This window comes from Pleurodeles waltl, chromosome 8 (genome assembly GCF_031143425.1).
Source record: "Pleurodeles waltl isolate 20211129_DDA chromosome 8, aPleWal1.hap1.20221129, whole genome shotgun sequence".
NCBI lineage: Eukaryota > Metazoa > Chordata > Amphibia > Caudata > Salamandridae > Pleurodeles > Pleurodeles waltl.
Window position 1 is genome coordinate 879406786 of NC_090447.1, and position 24421 is coordinate 879431206.

Consider the following 24421-nt stretch of genomic DNA (forward strand, 5'->3'; position numbering starts at 1 on the left):
TTCTCTGTAGTCTTGTTTGGAACTTCTTTGTGATGCCGGTGTAGAGTGAGTTGTCATAGTCTAGTTTGCTGCTGACAAGCGCGTGGGTGACCATCCTTCTTGTCTCAGTGGGGATTCACTTGAAAATCTTCCAAAGTAGGCCCAGGGTGTGGAAGCAAGGCGATAAGATGGCGTTGACTTGGCGAGTTATGGAGATCGTGGAGACAGAATGATGTCCAGGTTGCGTGCATGGTCGGTGGGGGTAGGGACATTTTGGTTGACCACCAGAAGTCGTCCCAGGCGGAGGAGTGGAGCTGATTACGAGGATCTCTGTCTTGTCTGAGTTGAGTTTGGACAGCTGGTTTCCATCCAGGCGGGGATTGCTCCCATTCCGTTGTGGAAATTTCTCTTGGCTGTTGATGGGTCGTAGGTCAAGGAGAGGATCAGTTGGGTATTGTCGGTGTAGGATACGGTGTTAAGGATGTGCTGACGATTTTAGCGAGCGGTCAAGGGAGCCACGGGTCAAAAGAGTTTAGTAACATCTCCTCTATATTGTTATGAGAAAAAGGAGAGAGTATATTGATAACTTCCATAGAAATTCTGAGGAATTACTGGGAATTAAAACCAGTTCAGGAGCATGGGATAAACTTGATGGGATGACTTACTCTTGCAAATGCACTTCAATTTTCACACAGTAGTGTAATATAATATCTGGTACATATACTACACACCTGAGTAAAAGAATAAATTAGACCCTAAAATCAACAATAATGATTACTTTGTCTTAATTCAAGTAAATATGATTATTGCCCCATGTTCTTCATATGCTCCTGATTGGAGCAATACTTTTGGTATAGTTTTATGTTTTTGGTGCAATAGCAAATAATCAAAAACATCTTCTTTTCATCAATGCTTGTATTGATTCCCCAGATTGACAATGTTGTCATATTTCGAAAAAATGTATGTTTGTTTTCTGGGCTGGTTGCTTGTCTGTTGTAACACATAATTGCACATTTAGGGTGGTGCCTGGATTGAATGCCATATATATGATGTAATAATTGACTAAAAACGTATTTTCTCCTTTAATTTTTATTTTCTACGTGTGTTAATTGTAGATTTTTTTTTAATTTGACTGTTTAATAATCTGTTATGTTTTCGAAAGTTTCTTTTATATGTTTGTGTCAAAAAAAGCTTTTAAAAAAGAATGAAAGTACGTTGATCAGAGTTTCTTTGATACAGGAGCAAAGTATACGCCTTAAAAGTCACACATGAGGATAAACCTGATTTGTTCTGGGGGATACACTCCTCAAAGTCCTTACTACTAAAACCAAAGAAAACTAGTCCCCAATTTACTGTCACTGTTATTCACCAATTCTCCTCTGGTGGTTATATATTTAAGGAAAGCTTGTTGGGGTCAGTTTTTTGTGCTTTTATGTGATGACTACTTTCTTCCTGCTAGAAATTTGTTAATTTATAAAGATCTAAAAATATGGTGTTTGTCTTTTTAAGACTGATTTATAACAAACATTTTGAGCATATTATATCAAATGCAAACATTTCTGTTAGCATTTGCTTACAGATGTAGCAAGATGTGAAGTATTGTTATGGTTCCAAGTGTATTTTTTCCCGTTGTGGGGTGTTGTATTGTCATTGCTATTAATGTTAATGATATAACTTAGCTTTTCTGTGCTGATCTTTCCATTTTCATAAGAACTTTAAGCTAACAGATGTTAGACGCTAGTACCCTGGATAGTAACAGCCTTTTTTTGGTCCTTCACATTGTCTTTTTACTTCTTAACCGTTTAATCGGGTTGTTTATGCTGCCTTTGAAGCTACACATCTATTTAAAAACAGTACACGCACCTCGTGTATTATGTATGCACCCCATCTGTCCTTGCACCTGTGGATACCCTGGAGTGCAGCATGCTGCATTGATAAAGTTAATGCATACACAAGGGGATATTCTGCTGCTGAAATTTGTTTGAAGAGCCATAATGACACGACTTAATGCCACCAGTAACTGTCACTTCCAATTAGCAGCAACAATATGCTGTGTTATGTACGATGTAATATGGTGTATTTTCGATATTTCAGTGTTTAACAGTTTTTAAGCTGTGCCCAAATGGGAAAAAGATAAATCCTCATTTAAAACCTGGCATCCTTTGTCTTCAGCACTAGTTCGGATTCTCTGTTTTCTCACCAGAAATTGTGCTTGGGCCTTAAGGACTTCCGAGTTTTAATGAACTTGTAATGTTTCTTCAGAACCACCTTGCTATATATACACATTGGTGATATATTAATTTTGAAAAGCAAACCAATTATGCCCAGTAGTGTGCTAAAAAAAAGCTAGACATCTGAAAACATGAAATCAGCGCGCTGAGTGATATAAAGACTGTTTCTAGGAGCAGCAGCATCTTTATTACTTGCATTGGCAAATCAAACTTCCTTTACAGATGTGTATACTTCCCATCAATAAGTTGACACTCAGCCCAAACCCATTTTCCTTTTTAAGGTGTCCAGTCCTACATCCTATTCCAGTGGTGCCCAATGTAATGCTCTCCCTGAATAAAAGAATAAATTAGGCCCTGAAGTCTTTCAATTTGCCCTTTCCATTTTGCTCCCAGACCGAACAGAGATCCCCAAAGAGGTCAGCCCATTGCTTTCAGCTTTCTTGTCAGTCTTATTTGATCACTTATTCAAAGGCTTTCCTTCCTCTTCTAAGATTTGTTCTTCCCGTGGGCCGCAGACCCTTTTTAATTGTATGACATATCCTTCCATAGCTATATCCAGCAAAATACTTTTTTCTTTCAGCAGTCTCAGGATTGCACATTTTCGGGCTCTCTCCTTCATGTGCAGCTTTCCCCTTCAAATCAGGACCCCCACACTCCCTGTGCTGCTTTCTTCCTCGGTCATCCCATTCCCATTGCTCCCACTGCAACATTGATATGTACCCCCACCTGCTTCTTAGTTATGTTATTTTATGTTATTTTTTATAGTGAACTAATCACCTGAGAGGGTATGCTGGCTTTTGGGCAGATGTGCAGCTGTGTGGCCCACAGGTGCTTATACGAAGAGCCAGGTCTTCAGCTTCATGTAGAATTCAAGAAGTGAGGAGGAGGCTCTGATGTGTTGAGGGCGGGGTCGTTAAACGTCTTGGATGCGATGTAGGGGAATGAGCAACCTCCAGTTTTTCTTCTGTGGATTCTGGAAATGTGTGAGAGTGAGGCAGAGTGTAGGTGTCTGGTGGGTTGGTGAAAAGTGTATGCGGGTGTTCAGGTTTTTTAGTCCTGTGTTATGTAGTATGTGTGTGTGAGGATTTTGAATTGGCTGCACTTGTGAATATGGAGCGAGTGAAGCTTCCTGAGGTGCAGTGTTTTATGGGTGCGGTGTGGGAGCTCTGGTATGAGTCTTGCAGCAGTATTCTGAATGGTGTGAAGTCTAGGTAGGAGTTGTTTTGAGATTCTGGCATAGAGATTGTTGCCATAGCCTAGCCTACTAGTCATGAGTTTTTGTGTGATGGTCCATCTGGTGTTCTGAGGCAATTATTTGGAGAACTTTCGCAGCATGTGTAGGATGTGGAAGCAGGATGTCACACTGCATTGACTTAAGCTGTTATGTTGAGCTTGTCATCTAGGATGATCTCTAAACTTCTAAAAAACATTTGGGTATGGATGTTGGTCCTAGCTCTGACTACCCCCAGGTGGAGTCCTATGGGGAGGTTCTTGTTGCACAAGACCAGAACTTCCTTCTTGTCAGAGTTGAGCTTCATGCGGTTGGTTTTAATCCAGTCTGCTACCATGGTCATGCAGTTGGTGAATTTGGTTCTGGGGGTGGTTGTGTTGTCCATCAGGGAGATGCATGACTTGGATGTCAGCGTAGAAGATGACTGCAATGTTTAATTGTTCCCCCACCCTTCCCCAATGTGTCTTTTGGAGGATCTGGTAGCCACAATGTGCCGCAGCCCCTCCTTTCTATTGATATGGAACAGCATCATAAAAACCCGTTGGCAAATTTAAAAAGTCAGTTAATGCTGTTGAAAGGTGAGAACTATTGCCTTTGCCAATAGTTGCTGTTTTTCTGTTGTACCTTTCATTGCTGAAGGGGAGGGAGCTAACCTGTGCTGAAGGAGACTTAATCCAGAATTTCTTAGCCACTGATGTTTCCTGTAGCATATATGCTCCCTTACCTATCATTCCCACATCTTTAAATGTTTTTAATGTCTATCTGTTTTACCGCCTGCAACTATACTTCAATCTATGTACCTCATGCCTTGTGGAAACAGAAACTGGGGCAAGTCACATAGAAAGGATCAGCCACAACTGTAGAGTGAGCAAGGATTAAGAGCAGGCAGGTGGGAGGGGTGAAACAGCGTTAGAGAGGCTAAGGCTTGTGGGGATGTCTTTGGTGCTGTGTACTAGACCTCGACCATAAGGGGCTGCCAAAGGGCAGAGTCTGGATGTGAGGCAGTGCCAGGATGGAAAGAGGATCCTAGACAAATGTAGGGTGGCAAGGTGACTAAGACTGAAAAAAGGCTTCGGAAAGAGAGTTGGGCTGGTCAATAAATGAGCATGCAGTCGACTTCTGGAAATACAGTAAATCCCTATCTTAATGGAAGCTATGGCTGGTCATCTGCAAATGATGAGATAGATAAACTCTGCTTCTCTTTTCTGACCTAAATTGCCAAATGTATTTCACTGTGCACTGCTATTTATACATTCTAGTGACTACAATCCTCATTAGAATCTAGACTATCTGTGAGATAAATGTGCTGCAGAACAGTGACTTTCCTGTGGCACTGGGTTTGCATCTGCATGTTTCATAGATGAAATAAGTCCAGCCCAGCATAGCCTCCCAAGGGGGAAGGCCGGGTTCTTGGAAGGGCTTTTCTTAAAGTGTAACAGCTATTTATGATGGTGACGTTGAAGCCAAACAGATTACATTGTTTCCGTTAATGAGGGCCTAATTAAAGGACGTTTCCATATACAGACACAAGGAGGCTGAATATGCCGCCATATGACAGATTAAAAAAACAATGCAGAGCTTGGATTTAAGGTGAGTAAGGTTATGCTGGTGATCTCTTTTAGCAACATATGATGTTATAATCCTCGAGATAGTAACATATAGTTTATTGAGATAGCAATGTTCACATAGAAGCTCTGCCATTTAGCTACTCATAGACTAGACTCAAATCTAGTGATATGCCACGCATCACTTGGCATATGTGGTGATGAGAAGGCTTTGCAATGCTCCATCCTGCAGTTTTGTAAAAATATTTATTTTATCATGAATAGACTGAGCTTGCTGCTCATGACACTGCTTTCTATACATATAGCTGAACTGGCATCTTGGTAAAGAAAATCTGTTTAAACCAATTGGGATATTTATGTTATTGTAAATAATTGAATTAATTGAGTGTGCATATCAAATATGATGCTGTTTCTTAGCAACGGTCATGATTTACCTCTATTTTTCATTTTAGAACTTTATTCAAAGATACCTCTGGAACCTTGGATAAAAGTGCAAGATTTTCAGCTCTATACAGGCAAGACAGTAACAAGCTCTCAAACGAAGATATGCTCAAGTTGTTAGCAGATTTCCGGAAGTAAGTCCTCATTTAGTATTTTCCCAATTCTGTGAAAATACCTGCTGCAGTTGTGGTGCCTGCTTGAAGAGCCCTGCATCTCGTGCAGAGTTGTCTGCTTGATCTTCCTCTGGTAACTCTTTGTCCCAATATCCACTCGATTTCAGTTGCTGTTTCCCAGACTGACTCAGCAGTTAGCAATGTTTTATGACCCTTGAGATGTATTCATATTTGCAACTCAATGGCATACTGATTTTATTCCCCGGCTGTGATTCAGAAAATAAAATGTTAATATTTTTGGCAAGTACAAATTTGGATGAAAAATGTTCTTCAATGTGTTTAGGGAAAAAAGCATACAGTCTATTCTTTCTCACTCCATGGAACACTTGCATACTTTTATCAAAGTGTTATTTGGTCCCGTAGTTTTGTTTGTGCATGCATATTCTCACTGAGTAGCAAGAGTGGAGTGTGTACAGGATCACAGATGAGTTTGTTTCATCTGCATGAACACAAAGGTGAATTATCTTCAGTCTTAACACAAAATGTTTTCTTTGAGGTTCATGGACTGCTTCCTGTGATCACGTGCATCTATTAAACAAACCTTACAGCAGTGATCGTTTGAATACAATGTAAAGCTGTCTAAGATGTTGCACATTTAGTGCCAAAATATAAAATGTCAATGTTATTGTTTCTATCTAATTGGTTTTACCCAGACATGTACATTATTATTTTGTTTTGCCTTTTTTTGGAGGCCAGACAAACTTCTTCCACTGAGCAGTTAAAAATGTTTTATTTTAAAAATGTTAATCAGCTCATAATTGTTTTCCAAATTGTATCACCTATTGGTTATTATACTTACTTTATAAATTCCACTAATATTTGTCAATGGTTGATGCAAGCTCACATAACTTCACCAAGACCCTTACGGCAGAGTGAGACAAAGTATGGGAAGTCATTCAAAAATAATCATTCTCTGCTTCCTACCCTCACAGTTCAAATTGTGAGTCCCATTTGAGAGGCTTTTCATCAGTGGACCATTGGCCACCATTACCATCTCTATCATTTGTTTTAATTTCAAATTATACATTAATAAGTGCCACTTGGCTGCACTTCTGATACAATGGACATACTCTCCAGGTCCCATTGTGGTCATTCAGTAAAAACTTGACCAGGGTGTCATTGAGCCTGTCCCCATGAAGAGTCTGTGGTATCTTCTCCAGGTCATTCAGTTTTGAGAATATGACAGGACTCTTAACCATTCAGTTTGAGCATGTTTACCCACTCAAGTTCACGATGGCCAACCTGGTCTAGAGAGACTTATTGAGTACAGTAAGCTTGTATGGCAACTTCCCTATACCAATCTAGGACAGGAATCAACAATAACTCTTTTTATGTAGTTAAAGTCCAGTACTTTCAATGCAGTTTCTTCCTTTTGGTGATATTACAACAGCTTGTTTGTTGACAAGAGTGTGGGTAGCAGTCACAGTGGCTATATCTTCTTGAACAACTTACTTTTCTGGAGTTCTGGTCTGGAGTTGGACTCCACCATTGCTGCTGCATTGGCTTCAACTGGTAGTGCCGACCACATGGGCATTGAGTTAACTTTAGACTCATCCAATCATGTCCCTGACTAGAAAAGTCTCATCTAGCCTATTCCACACAGCAGTGCTTTTGGATTTTGCTAATTGGAAGGGCATTATCATAGGTAGTTACACCACTAACTGCTTGACAGAGCATCATGTATGTGAGGGACTAGTATCGCCCATATTGGCACCTCTATCCTATGGTTTTCTACCAAGAATTGATGGTGATAAAGCCTTGCTGTAAGGCTTCATAGTCTCACCCATATGGGAGGTGCTCAAACAGTGATATAAAACTAGTTTTCTAAAGCTGCCTTTGTCATTTCAATCTGAGCAGGAAAATGAATTACAAATAAAGGATACCTTTATTACTCTAACAGGAGTGGGGTTGTTTTAGGGTTTAGTCCTTTGGTTGACCTCACTCCTAGGACAGTTGAGGCTGCACCAAATGTCTTCTACCAAACCAAAACAAGCAGGGAACTGTTCATTCTGTCCACTTCTGGTTGCTGTTTATTTATTATTTGGACAGAATATTGAGCCTAACTGTTTCCAGTAGTTGTTGTCCATTTGATGGGAGTTGAAAATGTGCAGGTACATAGGAGATAGATTGTTCACACCAGTTTAGACTGTCCTTGAACTAAAAGCTGTGCTAGTAAAAGGAATTAATGAGTTGGTCCCTTCTTTAAAGGATGTGCTTAACTTGTTAGTTAGAGATATGAATCTCATTTTAGCTGCCTTGCATCCTTTTTAGGTTGCCAAACTGAGGACCATTAAAGTGGTACACATATTTAAACACCACCAGACCTCTCAGTCTATATTGTGAACTAAATAAACAGCGAGTAATGTATATGTGACCCCGGGTTTCAAATTGGACATTTGGCACTCGTGGGACCTTTTGCCTACTGGCACAACCTGAAATACACATAGTATGCATCCACAAGAGGCAGGATTGCAGCTACATATATTTGGCTAATATGTAAGGCACTCAATTACTCATGGAATGAGCCTCCAGACAAATGAGCAGAAACAGTGATGTAGTCGAGTTATTAACCACATTTTAATATAGCACTCTTGTGGTGAAAAGATTGTACATGTGAAGCAGCTAATCTAAATCTGGGAATGACACATCTAAAAGCTATGTTAGGTCTCAGAAAACACTAACGGGTTGGTATTTCTTGAAGTAAAGAATAGGAATGAAGGTCTGTTACGATAAAGGATTTTGTGAAGGAAACTAGAAGATTTAAAGCCGATTCTTTTAGGGATAGAGAGCCCGTTTATCTGCTTCTTGTATTGTGAGAGTTGATTGTATTGCCTTAGGATAAATACAATCTAGATGGCGATGTTCTAGATTAATTAAACTTTGAAAATACTTTTTGGAAGACCAACGTAGAAAAAGTTTGCAAAGTCCAGATGCAACTGGGTAAAAGCATTAACTGTAACTCTGTTGAAAAAAGCTAGGAAAGGGAATATTCTGTGAAGAAGTTTCATAGGAAAGTAGCACAATTTGGAAATGTTGGTAATTTTGGCAAGTAACTGGTGTTGATCAAGTATGGTCTCAGCGTTTTTGACCAACTTTTATTGTTTCTATGAGGGCCTGGCAGTAGGGCCATAAGGTTGGTTTTCATTGTACTTCTCTCAGTAAAAATGGGAAGGAATTTCAATTTGGATGCATTTCATTTGAGAAAATTGTTGGTTATCCACACAGAGCTTCTTTTCCTGGCTGGTTAAATATCAGAAACTTTGGTTTCTTCAGAGTTTACTAGGTTGAAAATTAATTGAGTATCATCAGCAATTAGATATGCAGTTACACTAAAATGTTGAAGTGGGCCAGCCTGTCCAGAAACATACATATTAAATAATAGTGGGAATAAGAAAGACTGTTGCTCTTTGAGGGACACCCAGAGGACAAGGTGGGTGAGCAAACGTTTTGATTTTCTTAGTGCAGTTGACCACAATGAAATGGATCCAGGCTAGAACAGTGCCTTCAGTCAGCCATGTTGAGTAAGATCTAATGTTCAGTGCTGTAAAAGGTGACAAAGAGGTTTTAGAAGGGTCACAACCTCTTACTACCTTTGTCCACCTCTGTCTGTAGATCGTCTGATTCACATATCACCACCAATTTGATGCTTCTGTTTGTTCTAAATCCAACTTGCACATTGGGCAGATATTGTTTCAATTTCAAATGGTATTATAGTTGTTTCACAACTGCTTTCTCAGTCTCTCATGTAATTTAGAGAGACCAGACAGTAAGCAGATGGGTCAGAAAATAGAGACTTCCTAAGGTAGGTTTTTTCAGTATAAGATGAAACACTACTGTTCTAAGAGTAATGGTACCAAGCATTATTTCTGCAATTAATGAATAATGCCTTAAGTATGGAGCAGCTTGAGAGTCACTAGATTTTCAGAAGTGTGCTGGGAGTGCTTCCTGTGGTGAGTCAAGGGTTTGTTTTCCTTAATTAGTCCTTACGCCTCTTCATTGGTAAGAATATTAAATTCTATCAATTTATTGAAACATAAGATTTAAATTAGACTATATATTGAAAGAGGTTTTGAACTCAGCAGTTTCCGATGCTTTGAATGTTACTCTGGACACAATCTGCAACAGCATCTACTGTTTGTTCTGATGGACAGAGGGTGTCATAGGTGGCCTCTGAGTTAGGTCGTTGGAACATAATCTTAATTTTTTTTTTACATATGTTGTCTTACATATGTTATTGGATTCTAAGTCTTGCTAGTATAAAATGTTTTGGGTAGGCCTTGTTTGATCATTATATTTTGCATCCTCTTAAGATGAGATATGTTATTGTAGTGGCCGTAGGTTGTACACAATGTGGAATTTAGCTTTTTAAGAGCCAACTTGTTCTTTTTAAGCTTTTGTGTGTACCGTTTGTGCTCCATGCTTAATTGTTATTGCTCCAGCTTGCAGTGGACATAGTTCATCCATTGTGGTGATAAGGATTGTGTTGAAGTGCTCAAGGTATTTGGTAGCAATTGCGGTATCCCAGGTGGAGAATTAACTATCCAGAAAGTTTGTTAATTCAGATTGAAAGGTAATTAGTGATAGCCCTTTCCAATTTTGAGATTGAAGAATTATTTTTGCAGAGCAGTTATTTATTTTAGTAGCTGATGGGTTTGTTATAATAAGATAAATACAATATTGGCCTGACCAGGCAAGTGGAAGGCAATGCCTAAATATATAGCAATTGCATGTAAAAAATACAGTAGCGGTCTGACCAGGAAAGTGGAAGGGAATGCCTAAATATATAGCAGTTGCATATAAAAAAATCTAGGGCTAAGGTATAGCTGGCTGAATATGCATCCCCCACAATTTGTTGTGTAGGTTGTAAACTATATAAAGAAGAGAAAACGTCTTGCTTGTGGGGTTTGTTCTTGTGCTCCTGCAAATATTAAAGTTGATCAAGACCATCAGGATATTGTGGTGAGTTTGAATAAACAATAGACATTCCTCAAGCTAAGAGAAATAATCTGTACTAAATGTAGATGGGCGAAAGAGCAAAATACGTCTTACGTGAGGATTGTTGTGTCCTAATGTAAATTACAAAGTCTTATGAACCTTTACATTAACTGTAGGTTTTAGGGGAAACTTGAATAGAGTTGTGATAAACAAGAGATATCATCTCCCTGTCCTAATGAATGGTTGTAACAAAGGATTTTAAACTTTGTATCCACTGAATTCCGAAGTTTCATAGAGCAATCCTCTGTCAACCAGGTGTCTCTGATAAGTAGTATTTCTAATTTGTTTAAACCTTTGGCATTAATGACAGAACCCTTTTTTCAGTACATTCTGTACCTGTCTCATGAGGCCAAGACAAAGGAAAAACAAACAGGGGTGAAGGAATAGCGGAATAGGGTGTTAAAGGCTTTCTACTTCCAATATTTTGATGACATTGCTTTTGAGAGCACAAGAAATGTAAGTAACATCTCTCATGTGTATGCATGAGGTGCAGCCTAGCATGTCCTCAGGGGTAGCTTGGTTAGCTGCTGGTAGAGGATTGTCGCAGATGGGTCTGGCTGACCACGTGCACATCCGTGCTTCATTCTTCTTTCAAGGCTCCTGGCTTCACTGTCCAGAAAGAAGAGCTGATGATAGAGATGCTAGAAGTTACCTGCTGTAGAAATTCACTTATAGATTTGCACCCTCTACATTTAAAAGGGCTCAAAACTATTGTCCAGTGAAGGGGCCATGCTGCTATAAATGAGGAGCTTGGTGTATATATAGAAGGACCTCAGATTAGTCTTTGCCTTCAACTGCGCCTTAAGATTGATCACCATTTTCAATATGACAGGAGAGGGAGAGAAAAGTAAATAACTACTACATGAGATGCAAAAAGTAGTCTAAATAGAAAATGGATGCCCCATTAGAAACAGGTTTGTTGTACTCAAGGGCACAACCAAGACAACTGTACTTCGTGAAGTTCAAAGTGTCTGCACCCCATATTGTACTTATATTGATTCTGTGTAGTGAAAAGAGTTCAAAATGGTTTGGTTATACTCTTGCAGCACTGGCTTGATTGGTGTCATTTGGTGTCTGCTCAGTACAGTGGCTAAGTTTCCTCTGTAATGTCTAGAATTAACTAGGGTTGTCTTCTTCATCAGTAATGTGTGTGGTTGCAAAGCTTCCTGTTGCAGCAACATGACCGCCAGTTGCAACATCATCTGAACTTACCATATATGTAGGACATATCAGGAGCCAGATAAGACTCAACAGAAGCAAGGGGCTACCATGCTGAATATCGAAGGGCCTGGATAATAAGGTTACCTTATTCTTGACTAGATTCCAAATGAAGTAGGCTGGTTACAACCTCCTTTCCCTCCAAAAGAGGGAACCTTGGCGGGAAGTGTTCAGTTTACCAGTATGACAATGGAAAGTATGGTAAAAAAGGAGCTGGTTCTGCAGTCTTGTTTTCAAACACGATTAATTTGATGCAGAGGGCTTGTGGGGACTTCCTGTGCCTTCGAATTTTGATGCAATGAAAATTCTTGGCATTGTAGGCCTCAGGTCCAACTTTCTGAGCATTTATTCTTGTCCATTAATTATTTAAAGGCCTCATCCCCACATAAGTTATGTAGGACCATTTGTCAATGACCTTCTTGTTGATCATCACTTTCCAAATGGAAGTGCAGAATCTGAAACCTACTTGATTTTGAGAGAAATAAAAACGTGGCTTAAAAAAAACAAAGTGTCATAAAACAAAGCAAAATCTTATTGTTTCATGGAGGAAATATTTTTACAAATTGTTTACAAAAGTAGGCAAGAGAAAAACAGGGCACTGAAAATGTGAATAAATGTCCAAAAAATCACCTGCAGCAGTACTGCCCAGAGACATACTTAAGTGTCAGCTGTAGTCTTGTTGGAATAATACTTTGGTTGTCGCAGTGACACGCAAAGGCTTCAAAGAAATTTAAGTACCATAAAAAATCTTCTGGGTGGGATTTTCAACAAGGAGGCTATTTTTCTACTAGTCCTCTGAATCAATTGATCCTGCTACCTTTTTGCAGTATGCATATTGTAAAGATAGGTGTAATTTTTTGTTCCACAGATAAAGAACTGAATCACAAGTCATGTCAGGATATAATTGCACTCCGATCTGTGCCTGTTTAGAGAGTTTAGGAAACTGAAATGATTCAGATCAAGGTGGGCCACTGCAGACCTTACTCCTTTACTGATTGGCTATGGACAGAGATTGCCTATTTGGCCCAATTATGGTGACTGATTTTTTTGTTGAATTGAACAAAGGTTGGATGGTGAGGTACACTACGTGCCTCATTTCATACTGACTTTCCAACAAATTGCAGATGGTGGACCATTATTTTGTAATTGCTGATCACTGCATGACCTTGAAATGAGGTGTATATCTTTGAAGAACCAACCACCTGTGTTCTCCATTCTTGCATATAGCCATTGCATACCCTCTCTTGCAGACACTTCTCACAGTTACTACTTTTCAAAGGATAATGTGCCGATCAGCATTCCCGTTGAATACAAGTGCAGAGTAGTTAATTGCCACTGGTGTCTTGCCTTGTTTTCCTGTGTTGTAGACCAGAGAAGATGGCCAAGCTTCCAGTAATTTTGGGAAATCTCGACATCACGATTGACAACGTGGCTCCAGATTTTCCAAGTAAGGATCTTGTTAACTTAAAAAAAAAAAAACAATAAAGCCATAAAAAAGAATGTAAATAATTACCTTGTGCTCACTTCAATTTTGTTTTTCATTATTTTTCTATATACTTTCAGATTATGTTAACTCATCATACATTCCCATGAAACAGTTTGAAAATAACGCCAAGATTGTAGTAACGTTTGAAGTAGAGGAATTTGTTCCCTGTATACCAAAACATACTCAGCCTTTCACCATCTACAACAATCACCTTTATGTTTATCCAAAGCACTTGAAATATGACAGTCAAAAGTCCTTCGCAAAGGTAAGTGTGAGCTTTGTAAACTTTACATAGAACTGACCAAAACCCCCTGAGTCCTTTTTAGTGTTGCTATATATTCTCTCTGTTCACCATCAGGCCTGGGCGGAGTTCACGGAGCTCTGCTACGTGTACCTCCACGAAGTGCCAAAAAAACTCCTCCGCGCTACGCGGAGTTCCGCGAGCAGCAGAGTTTGGGTAAGTCGTGCTGTTTGCACTGAGTTTCAGTGTGGGAGTTTCTCCGGCGCTGTAACATCAGCGTGAATGGCATCACGGGGAGCATCAGAGGGTGCTAACTCTGACGCGCGAGTAGATTTTCTACTTAAGCGGCAGCTTCTTCAAAGCAAGCAGCAGCTTTTTCATCATGAGCGGTCGTGGCCTACCCCGACCGCTCGCATTCAGAAGTCTCACTTGCCAGCTTAGCGATTTCTCTAGCTCACCAACTTAACAATGGTGAGCGCGAGCAAAGAAAAAAACCTCTGCTCTGCAACACTTCGCAGAGTTTTTCAGAACTCCGCTCGGAGTGGCGAAAACTCTGCAAACACCGGGGGCGGAGCAGAATTTTCCGGCCACCTCTCTTCACCATAAGCTGAGCCAAGTTACCGTTTATCCAATTATTTATTTGTTTATTCATTTTGCTGCAGGCCAGAAATATCGCTCTCTCCATTGAGTTCAGGGATTCGGATGAAGAAGATTCGCAATCTATAAAGGTTTGTTCACGAATAATTGAGCTCTTAAGTTGACAGAACTATTATACTCTTTGTACTTTGGACCTGACTGCTCACTTTGCCTTTGCTCTTCAAAACATTTCATTGGCAAAACATAATATGTTGTTGCATATTTTAAGGCTCAATAATGCGAGTCACTGTTGCTGGGATCTGAACATAGGAGCCCAGTTTCATGCAAAAAGTTGCTCTGTCACAGAAATGAACATTGTTTTGTAAATTAAAACTCTCCATATCTTTTAAAACTTGTATAAACATTTCTAGCACTAACACACTATGAAAACTGTTGACTATCTGTGCTTACCAGTGTAGATCCATCAAAGCTGGTACTTTTGCTAAGTGCTATAACTGAGTGTAACATGTGACTTGTGCTCTGTGCCGTTGTATGGTCGTATTTGCAAGCCTAATTATAGAATGCTGTACAAAAAGTGCACATTAAAACTGCAAAAGCATCAGTAGTCCTCTGACAAAATCTTAAAGTAGACCAATTTCAAAGCAGAATTGTGTAGTAAATCATTAGGAAAGCTGTAATAAGTATGTTTATTTCACTGTATGGGCTTGCTTAGCGATTCGATTTTTAAATGTCTGAATTAGGAGCCTGCTTATTTCATGAAGCTCACATTCATTTTATCAGGATATCAAGATTGGGGCTGTCACCAACTTGGCTTTCCAGATGCAGATCAGTATATAAAATTATCGTGAGAGTATTGTAGCATCCACTTCTCCTTGTCTGTTCACTTATGGGACATTTATTTGGCAGAGGGAAGACCAGGTAATTTGGCATAGTTAGGAGAAAAGCAGCTTGATAGCCTTGACACCAACCCCTCAACAACCACTCTACTTCCTCTTGAAACTATTTTCTCCCTTTATATCCAGGTAGTGGAGTGTGTGTGCATCCATAGATCAGGAGTGGTGAGTTGTCATATAGAGGACGGGAAGCTGTTGGTCTGGGAACACAAGATTCACTACAGATACTCATTCTTAATTCCACAGCCCAAAATTCACAAATCATGCTAGCCATCACATACCCAGTGCAATTCAAAGGCAGCATGAGCACAGTATAAAACAGCAAATCTAATGTAAGATAAAGATGTTCCTCAACATTGCTTGGCGTAAGTGAGGATTGGCTGTAAATTAAACGTGGAGTTCATAATAATTAGAGTAGAGATGTGTTATATGAGGAGTCACCTTACCAATTATACTGAAATAAATGGCGTTAAAACCAATGGTGTGCTTTCCTAGCCATTTAGTAAGAAATTCAGGTTACAAGAGACTTCTTGGCTGCCTCTTTTCTATGGCTTACATCTGAGGTATTCTTGTAGGCAGGGAAAAGGCACACTCAATGAACCTAGTTGTCCTTATCAGCTACAATGTTCAATGTTTTATTAACAAAATATAGTGTTTCATATGTTTGCTCTTGACTTTTCCACAGTGTATATATGGCAGACCAGGTGGTCCAGTGTTTACCAAAAATGCTTTGGTTACAGTTTTACATCATCAGCAAAATCCAGAATTTTATGATGAGGTACATCATTTCATCTTTTTTATTGTTTTATGTTTTCCTATGAATGTTATTGAAATTTCTTTGTTTAAAAATATAGTTTCTGTGGGATTGCATCCCGAAATGAAACCGCCCAGACAGATTCAATTTCTAACCATTACACTGCCTCTTTTTTTTTTTTTTTTAGAGTAATGTACAATAAAAACGTGTCTGCAATTTTGATAACCCCCTGTGAATAACGGAATAGGCACAGTGGCTTTACCTCAACCTCTTTCTAAAGGCATCAAGTAGAAGCTAAAGACAGTTATGAGTAAAATAAGCACCACAACCTAAAAGTGGGTTCACCAGTGATGCCCAATGACCCTCCTTTTTTTCTTTCAGCCTTGCTAGGTTGCACTAAGTGGCTTACTTTCTAGGGTCAGCGTCCAGCTAAGAACGGTTTAGCCATAGAACATCACTATGCTTTGTCCATCCTAGCATAATGCTGCTTTAGCTGGTGTGGGTGTGGAGTTGGAGGCCTCCATACGTTATGTATTTAAGTGAGGGAAGAGGAGTTCTGCTGGTTAGCAGGATCAGGAATTTGTGATGCACACATCTGTTTTTTATGCATTATATTTAACAGTTTTGTTCTGTTCTAAATATCAGAAATATGATTCTGCTCTTTTTTTTCTATCATCTCCTCTTTTGTTATTGTGTGCTGTACAAATGCTTATAACGACCTTCAAGCGTCTACAAAGCATATATGTTGCATACATTAATGGAGTCTTAAAGCTTTGCAGAGGATTTACTGAACGTTTGCATAGAAACAAGAATATAGTAGATTTCTTTCTGCCTGGTCCATTGATTCTTTACTTGTCCTTTAAAAGAACAACCAGACCAAAGTAGTATATAAGTATATGCATTCTCAGTGGTATTGTCCCGTCTGTAGATTCCACAAATTATTGTGATAGCAGTTGAAAAATTAGTGTACCATCATCTCATGAAGGCAGTTAAAATAAAATGTTTTAATTCTTACATTTATTGTATATTATTCAGATTTTAATCTAAAAGCATGCCTCTTTCTCCACCCACTGCTGTATCTAAAACCTTCTCCTTCCTCAGAAAAGGTCCATATTTCATCCTAAAACAATCTGAAAGTAAATCATTGTTGATTGACCACCAGCATTGTCTCTGCAGCATGAGGTTTGGGGGTGGAGTGGTTGTTTTTCGTTCAGAAGCCAAAAAGCTGTGTTTGTCTGTCTTTTAGATTAAAATAGAGCTGCCCACGCAACTCCATGAAAAGCATCACTTGTTGTTTACATTCTACCACGTCAGCTGCGATAACACGACCAAAGGGAGTACGAAGAGGAGAGATGTTGTAGAAACGCAAGGTTTGGCTCAAGAAATATTTTCTAATTCAGTCATGACTGTTAACAACACTTGGTTTTGCTAGGGGTGATAGGAGTTTCAAGTTCTTATGGGTATAGGTTTGTGCTTTCAGTCCAGTAGGCCAGCATGTTTCCTACGAGAACTTTCTAAATCCTATGCTTTCTTTTTGGGGTACATTTCAAGTTCAGGAAGAGCCGGACTATGAGGAGCAGTGTGCAGGAGTGGTTAGGAGAGACAATGTAGTTTGGCCTAATACCTTCTGAGGTATTTCCCCATACTGTCAGTATGTCAAGTTGTTATTTTTGCAATCCCAGGAGGCACAGGACATCAAACCCTTAAGCCTAGGAATGCTTAATCACACATTACGGGTTAACGATTTTAACTAGATTGCTCCCTTTGTAACACATGCCTTTCTGTACAATTAAAAGTGCAAAGGTGAATTAATGAAGCAGTTACATTTCATTACCTCACAGTCCTAATGTCCCTATGAGAGGAGACCAGCACAGCACAAAGCTAGCAGTTGCTGCAAGGTTTCCAATTAATATAATCTAAATGTGTGAATCTTTGCAGTACTGACAAATATTCTGCTTTAATTGCAGTGGGATATGCCTGGCTTCCGATTCTAAAAGATGGGCGTGTAGTGACGAATGAACAGCAAATTCCTGTTTCTGCTAATATTCCTCCAGGCTACCTCAGCTACCAGGAACTTGGGATTGGCAAGGTAAGAATATCTAAGGGATCTTTAAATTGTTTGTATAGCACCATGCTCTTCTACAGACTACTTATACATTTCAAACCAGACCCATTTTAAAAACCATTGAATAGCACTGGCAAAACCCATTATTGTTTCTAAATGTATTGCAACACACTTTATATTGTCGTCAATGATACAAAATATGCATGTCTTGGAGAATTCTATTTCTCATGCTAGTGTGAGTACATTTTACCCATCTCAAAGAAGTTGACTGTGCAGGGTTGAGTTTAGGGTATTCAGTTCAGCCCATAATTCTATTTTAAGAATGGCATAAACAAATCTTACTCTCATCTGGCACTGTGTTCTAGCTGCCAGAGTCTACATATTGTAGCCATAGCTGCAAGAGTCTACATATTGTAGCTAAGACTAGAGGAAAATCATATACTGTCTCTGTAAATAATTGAATACCTAATTTAATCACATCCTCTTCCTCGATCATCTCATGGTATTGGTAAAAATGATTGAAGACTTATGGATGACCATGCTGTTAGTCCATGCACCAAGGTAAGGAATAGGTTGTCATGACAATGTTATCATGTGAAAAAGCAGTTGCGCCCGTTCAAAACGTAGGAACACAAAAGGATGATGGACGGAGTGCTGAACAATGCAAACACTCGCCCCTAGTCACAGATCTGGGTTTCATCTATTGTTCTTTTGCTCACCATGCCACCCCAGTTTGGACCCAGCCATATGCAAATCAGTCTTGACCCTGTTCCTCATGGGAACAGTCCAGCCCGAACTGCCAGGCTAGGTCCTCCCTGGATTGGAAACAAACATCCTGGGACCGGTTTCAGGGTATCACCCTTCATCAGCCAGGCTAGCTTGAATCAGGTGGCACAGTGAGCCCGGGACCCACGTCTGAGCATACCCTTCCCACTTAGGGCAACTTTAGCAACACAAAAGGATGATGGACAGAGTGCTGAACAATGCAAACACTCGCCCCTAGTCACAGATCTGGGTTTAATCCATTGTTCTTTTGCTCACCATGCCACCCCAGTTTGGAACCAGCCATATGCAAATCAATCTTGACCCTGTTCCTCATGGGAACAATCCAGCCTGAACTGCCAGGCTAGGTCCTCCCTGGATTGGAAACAAACATCCTGGTACCGGTTTCAGGGTATCACCCTTCATCAGCCAGGCTAGCTTGAATCCAGTGGCACAGTGAGCACGGGACCCACGTCTGGGCCTACCCTTCCCACTTGGGGCGACAAATGCAAAAGCACCAAAAGATAGATGGAATGCAGAACAAATCAAACACTCACCCCCAGTCACAGATTTGCATTCAAAAGGTAGGGGCAGTGCCGAATGTCCTCCTAACATGCTGACAACTTGAACTCAAAATTAAACATGCAAGGAAGGCTTCACTTTTAAACTGTAGGCAAACAAACAATAGGTAAAGAGTTTTGTCACCCTGAAGCACAGGAGTAGTCCAAGATGACATATTTACATCACTGTTGGTTGTTCAGTCATGTCTTGCATGTCTTACTGTTAGGAAGTTGAAGAGGTTCCTATTGCAGTAGGAGTCCATGGACTTCACTTGAGAAAATGTAGTGTTGCTATCATTGCCAGGAGCATTTTCATCTGAATGATTTACAGTGTGACCAATACCACATCTCTTTTGTTGACGTCACATTCCCAATTTCAGTTTTACTGGAAGCTCACTTTAATCATGATTGCTTGCAACCCATCCACTCGTGGCCTTACTTAAGCCAATGCTGTCATCATTGTTTTTAAGCGTAGTGTGATAAATTAAAATTTGTTGCTAGAGCAAGTTTGGTAGTAGAGTAAGAAATGTTTTTACTAATGGGTTCTTCCTTCTGCAGTATCCTCAACTGGAACATTCTCAGCTACTAGACTGGATGAAGACACTTTTCAATATCCTTAGAGGCCTTTGGCGCTAGGGCACATTAATCTGTGAAGCTGCTTAGGTGTCATTGCTGGAAGTGACTGTTCAGCTCCATAGCTTTGTATCTTTGCACACATGTCACATCTTCAGTGCTAAGTGACCCACTATCAATCTGCAGTATGCTATATAGTTTGTCATCCTCTTATTTGTGGCTGAGAGTTCTATAGTTGTATCGATTCTTCCAGTTAGTTCTGCAGTTCAAGAAATAATTAAGTACACTTTATTTGTATAGGTAGCTGATTAACTCTACCGTTGCCTCTGCCTTTCCACTACCTATTTTATCAATAGACATATCCTATAACTTGTACCTTCTTTCATTTATTCTAAGTATCATATAATATTTAGTCTGCTTGAGATACGTTGTAATCCTTAAATAATATATGTGATTATGTACTTCCTGGTATTTATGTTCCTGGTCTCTGTAAATCACTGCACTGTTCTTTTCGACAGGGAGCTTCAAAGAGTTTATTTGTATTATGTAGCTACCCTTAATTTCAAGATTTCTCATTGACCGTTGCACCGTCAGTAAAAGTCTTAAGAGACGTCTCCATAGTCAAAGCTCTGAAGTTATGATTGTTGAAGGATCCATGTGAGACAACTAATAACAGGTTTTTCTTCCATTCCTCTCTCTCCAATTTATTATAGCATTCTGGACCTGAAATTAAATGGGTCGATGGAGGTAAACCACTGCTGAAAATTTCAACCCATCTAGTTTCTACAGTGTACTCTCAGGTAAGCACAAATGCAGTCCAAAGTATGCTGATGATCAGTATTTTGTCATGTAGCTTGACAGGCTCATTTTAAATGTCAGAACTGCAGTTCTAGAGCATCTGGTCTGTGTGGCGAGTGTTCGCCTATCTGTTAGTTATACCTGACTACAAGTGTTCTATTTTGGAAACCTTCTGATGCTGTAACAAATCAGCACAGAAGAGGGAAGTGCTGATTCAGCTATCACTTCTTACCACTTAGCTTAAAACTAGGGGTGGGCAGTAAATTCACCCTGCCTTCAGAGTTTGTTGAATTTGGGCCACGCGGAGTTCCGGACACATCCCATCTACTGCTGTGTGGGCGAGTTTTTTGTCACACGCAGCTCGGCAATGGTAAGTTAACATGCACAAGTGAGATTTGGCCTCTCCCGGACAATTTTTCTTCGCTAGGAAGATACCTGGCCAGATTTCCCTAATGCATTTAGTCTTAGGGAGTCGCGGTCAGAAAACTGCCATTTTAGTAGAACAATCTACCTGAACTGTAGCAAAATCAACTCAGGAAGTAGTGCTATGTGGTGCGCCACGTGGAGCCGTCTGTGCTGATTTTGCAGTGCGGAGCAAGCTTGCTGCGCTAAAAATCAGCACGAGCAGCAAGATGTCCGTATTTCTGCCTGTTTGCAGAACTCCACGAAATGTTGCTGAGTTTTTATGTAACTCTGAAATTCTGTGGAGTCAAGTTCTGCATGTCCCAAATTAAAACCCAGCTTCGCAATATGACGCATCCAGTACAATTCCCTATGAATGTATTCATGATGCTAATAATAGACTTCTATGACAGTTTTATCAAATATGTGATTGATTCTCTGTACTTTATCCATTTCCTTCCTTTTCAGATGCAGATTGCTGTTTTTTCTTCAGTAATAATCCCTCCTCTCTGAACCATGCTATCTGTTTAATTTTTTTTGTTATTGTTGCTACTGTTACATGCAATCTGGTCATTGTGTACTTTGCTTTCATACTCCAGAGTGAAGGAGGGCTATAGAAATCTCTCACATAATAAATAAACCAGTAGTCCGTGTTTCAAGTGTTTGAATTTACAGTGTCTCTTACTAAAGTTAAAACTATGTTTTATAAGAATTAATAATAAACAATGCTTTATTAGTACAAGAGACAAACGGGAAATAATTGTTTCATTGCCAAATACAGGTTGCTGGGTCGAAGGTAATTTTCTGGTTTCTTTTGGGGTTAAATATTTCTGAGTCTGTATTCGTATGAGTCTGAGAAAGGAAGTGCTTTGTACAGTTATAGTACAGTCTGTAAAGAAGAAAGTACCTGCTGTATCAAGCTGCAGGGTGTGGTGTTTTAGATTTGTACACCACCATGGCTCAGAGTGTCCATTGGTGCATTTTATGCTATCTTAAGTGTAGATAAAGTCCAAATCTTGGTACTTCAGATTATGTGAATGGTGAGGACACAGTTCGAAAGTGTCATGGTGCAGTATAACTGTCATTGGCATGGCTCACAGGGACTGAAGTGTAGCTGTTCATGCGGTGGCCTACACTAGTCACTGTCTCCTTCCGGCAGTATCAGAGTTCTAGAATTGTGATTTTCAAGTACCCCTGCATTCTCTGCTTACGGGTCACCATGAATCGGTTTCCTCAATTCCTGGTATCTCATACCTGGTCTTCTGTGATTGTGCCTTTGCCTCTGCCACATCATCTGGATTAGGAAGCCATTAATAGGGCGGAGGGTCCTGGACTGCATCACGGACATCTTCATCACATGTACTCTGCGCAAAGTGGGATTGTGCGCAGTGTTACAAAAAAATGTTCTGTCTCCAGTGCCAGGGGTAAGGTAATGCCTGCACTGCACTGAGGACAGAACTGCATTGAAAGGTGTACTTACAATTTAGACATGCAGTCTTTCTTTCGATGTAGGTGAACTGGCCTGCTTCTTTTAGAGAGAGGGGCAATGATACCCTGGCCAGTGGGTGCAGTGTGTTACCATAACCACCTTCAGTATGATTCCTTATTATGGTTCCCGAGTCACTCACAACCCACTGTTACTCTAGCCACAAGCATCCTTGAGCATACTAATTGGGCTCCAGTTACCTAATATGGAAGATTTTGGGGGCAATGGAAACAGACACCCAGGCCCTCATTACAACTTTGGTGTAATGAGGGCCTTTCCGAAAGACCGCCGAAGCCGCCATAGCCAGCAAGACCGCCAGTGCTGGCAGTTTGCTGACCGCCATATTTGGAGTTGTTGGAGGCAGAAGTCCGACTCCCTCGGCCTGGCCAACTGAGTTGAAGAGGTGGGTGCATCGCCAGCAATGCCACGGCAGCAAGACTCCGCCTGCCGATTACCACCCGTAATACGGCTTGGCGGAGTCTTGCTGGCGTGGTGGTGCTGGTGGTACAAAACCGCCAGGATCCATCCCCTCCCGGTCGATCAGATCGCTGGTAAAGGTAAGTTGATTGTCCAAAAGTGGGAATGGAGGTAGGGGCCTGTGTGTGATGTGTGTGTGTGTGTGTATATATATATGTGTGCAAATGGGGGTGTATGAGTGCATGTATGTGTGCGAACAGAGGTGTATGAGTGCGTGTTTGTGAGTGGAGGTGTCCGTGTGCAAGGGTGCAGATGAGGGGGAGGGATGCGTATGTGTGAGTGCAGGTGTGTGAATGGATGTGTACGGTTAGGGGGTGTTTGTGGGTGCATGTATGCAGTGCAGTGGGGTCTCTGTGTGAGTATGCAGAGGGGAGTGTAGTATGAGTGCGAGAATGCAGAGGGGGTTGTGAATGCGTGCGTGCATGAGGTTGAATGTGAATGTGTGCGCGTGAATGGGAATGTTCGTGTGCGTTTGCATGGGTGTGCCTGAGTGCTTCTAAGTGTGTGAATGCATGTCTTAGTGTGCATGTTTGAGTGTGTGTCTCCGAGTAAATTTGGGTGTATCTAACAAGTGCATGGGTGAGTGGGGTGTGTTTTTGTAAGAGTGTGAACGTGTGTGGGTGCATGTGTGTGGGGGTGCGTGTGCCGGCGAAAGGAATGGGGATTCCTGTCTCCTGGTGTGTTTCCGCCAGGGTTTTCATGGTGGGGTGACGGTCTGCAGTCTTGTAATCTGGCAGGCTGAGGCCTGCCGCCGGGCTGGAGGTGCTCACTACAGGCCGTGTCGGTACTACTGCATCGGTGGGCCAGGTGGCGTTATGGAGGTTTGGCTTCTGGCAAACCCCACAACTTGTAATGCAGTGGTCTTTACTGCCTGCTCTGTGGCGGTAAGGCGGTCTGATGACCACCAGCCTCGTAATGAGGGACCCAATGCCTGTTACCTCCCACAGACACTTGTATGATACAGCCCTTCGTAGCTCTACCTCTCTGCTTAAGTCTGTAATCCAGAATTTCAAATTTTCCCAGTTATGCATACTTACCACAAGATTTAGTATCTTTTATGTCTAAAGTTGAGGTGGGAGCTGAAAAATTCCTGTGCCCTTAATATTCTTGTCTATGTCCTGTCTGTCATTCACCTCTCACTTCACTTCCATTAACTTCATATAACCCCTCTAGGCAATATTGCAACAGTACATGGCTTGGTCTAGTTGTTGCAAGGATTTATCCAGCTGGCCGGCAAGAATTCTGCCGGAGTTGACTTCCATTTCACCTATATAGACGCCACCTCCGTGTGCTGACGTCAGTTCCTTTGTTTCCGCGTCAGTCAGTGCAGATCAGAGAGAAGAGCTACCCCTCTGTCTGTTTTTGAGAGGCCTATTTTTGACTTTTTGTCAATGTTTTTTGAGGTTATCCTCCTGGTGTGTCAAGGATGTCATCGAGAAGGACATGTTTCAAACCCTGTGGTGCCTGTCAGCACACCATGTTGGTGACGAACCC

General features: G+C 40.7%; 1 protein-coding gene across 9 annotated transcripts in view; it reads left to right on the forward strand.

The window, feature by feature from the left end:
* The window catches only part of DOCK9 (dedicator of cytokinesis 9), a 989328-nt gene that overhangs the window by 551600 nt on the left and 413307 nt on the right, over positions 1-24421 (forward strand). For all 9 annotated transcript variants that reach the window (XR_011194943.1, XM_069205169.1, XM_069205175.1 and 6 more), the window contains exons 15-22: positions 5459-5581; positions 13201-13280; positions 13397-13584; positions 14223-14288; positions 15736-15828; positions 17051-17174; positions 17772-17893; positions 20478-20564. Coding sequence is in view for 8 of the 9 variants with exons in the window: in XM_069205169.1 (XP_069061270.1) it covers positions 5459-5581; positions 13201-13280; positions 13397-13584; positions 14223-14288; positions 15736-15828; positions 17051-17174; positions 17772-17893; positions 20478-20564 (883 nt within the window). In the remaining variant the exon portion in view is untranslated. The remainder of the gene's footprint in view (positions 1-5458; positions 5582-13200; positions 13281-13396; positions 13585-14222; positions 14289-15735; positions 15829-17050; positions 17175-17771; positions 17894-20477; positions 20565-24421) is intronic.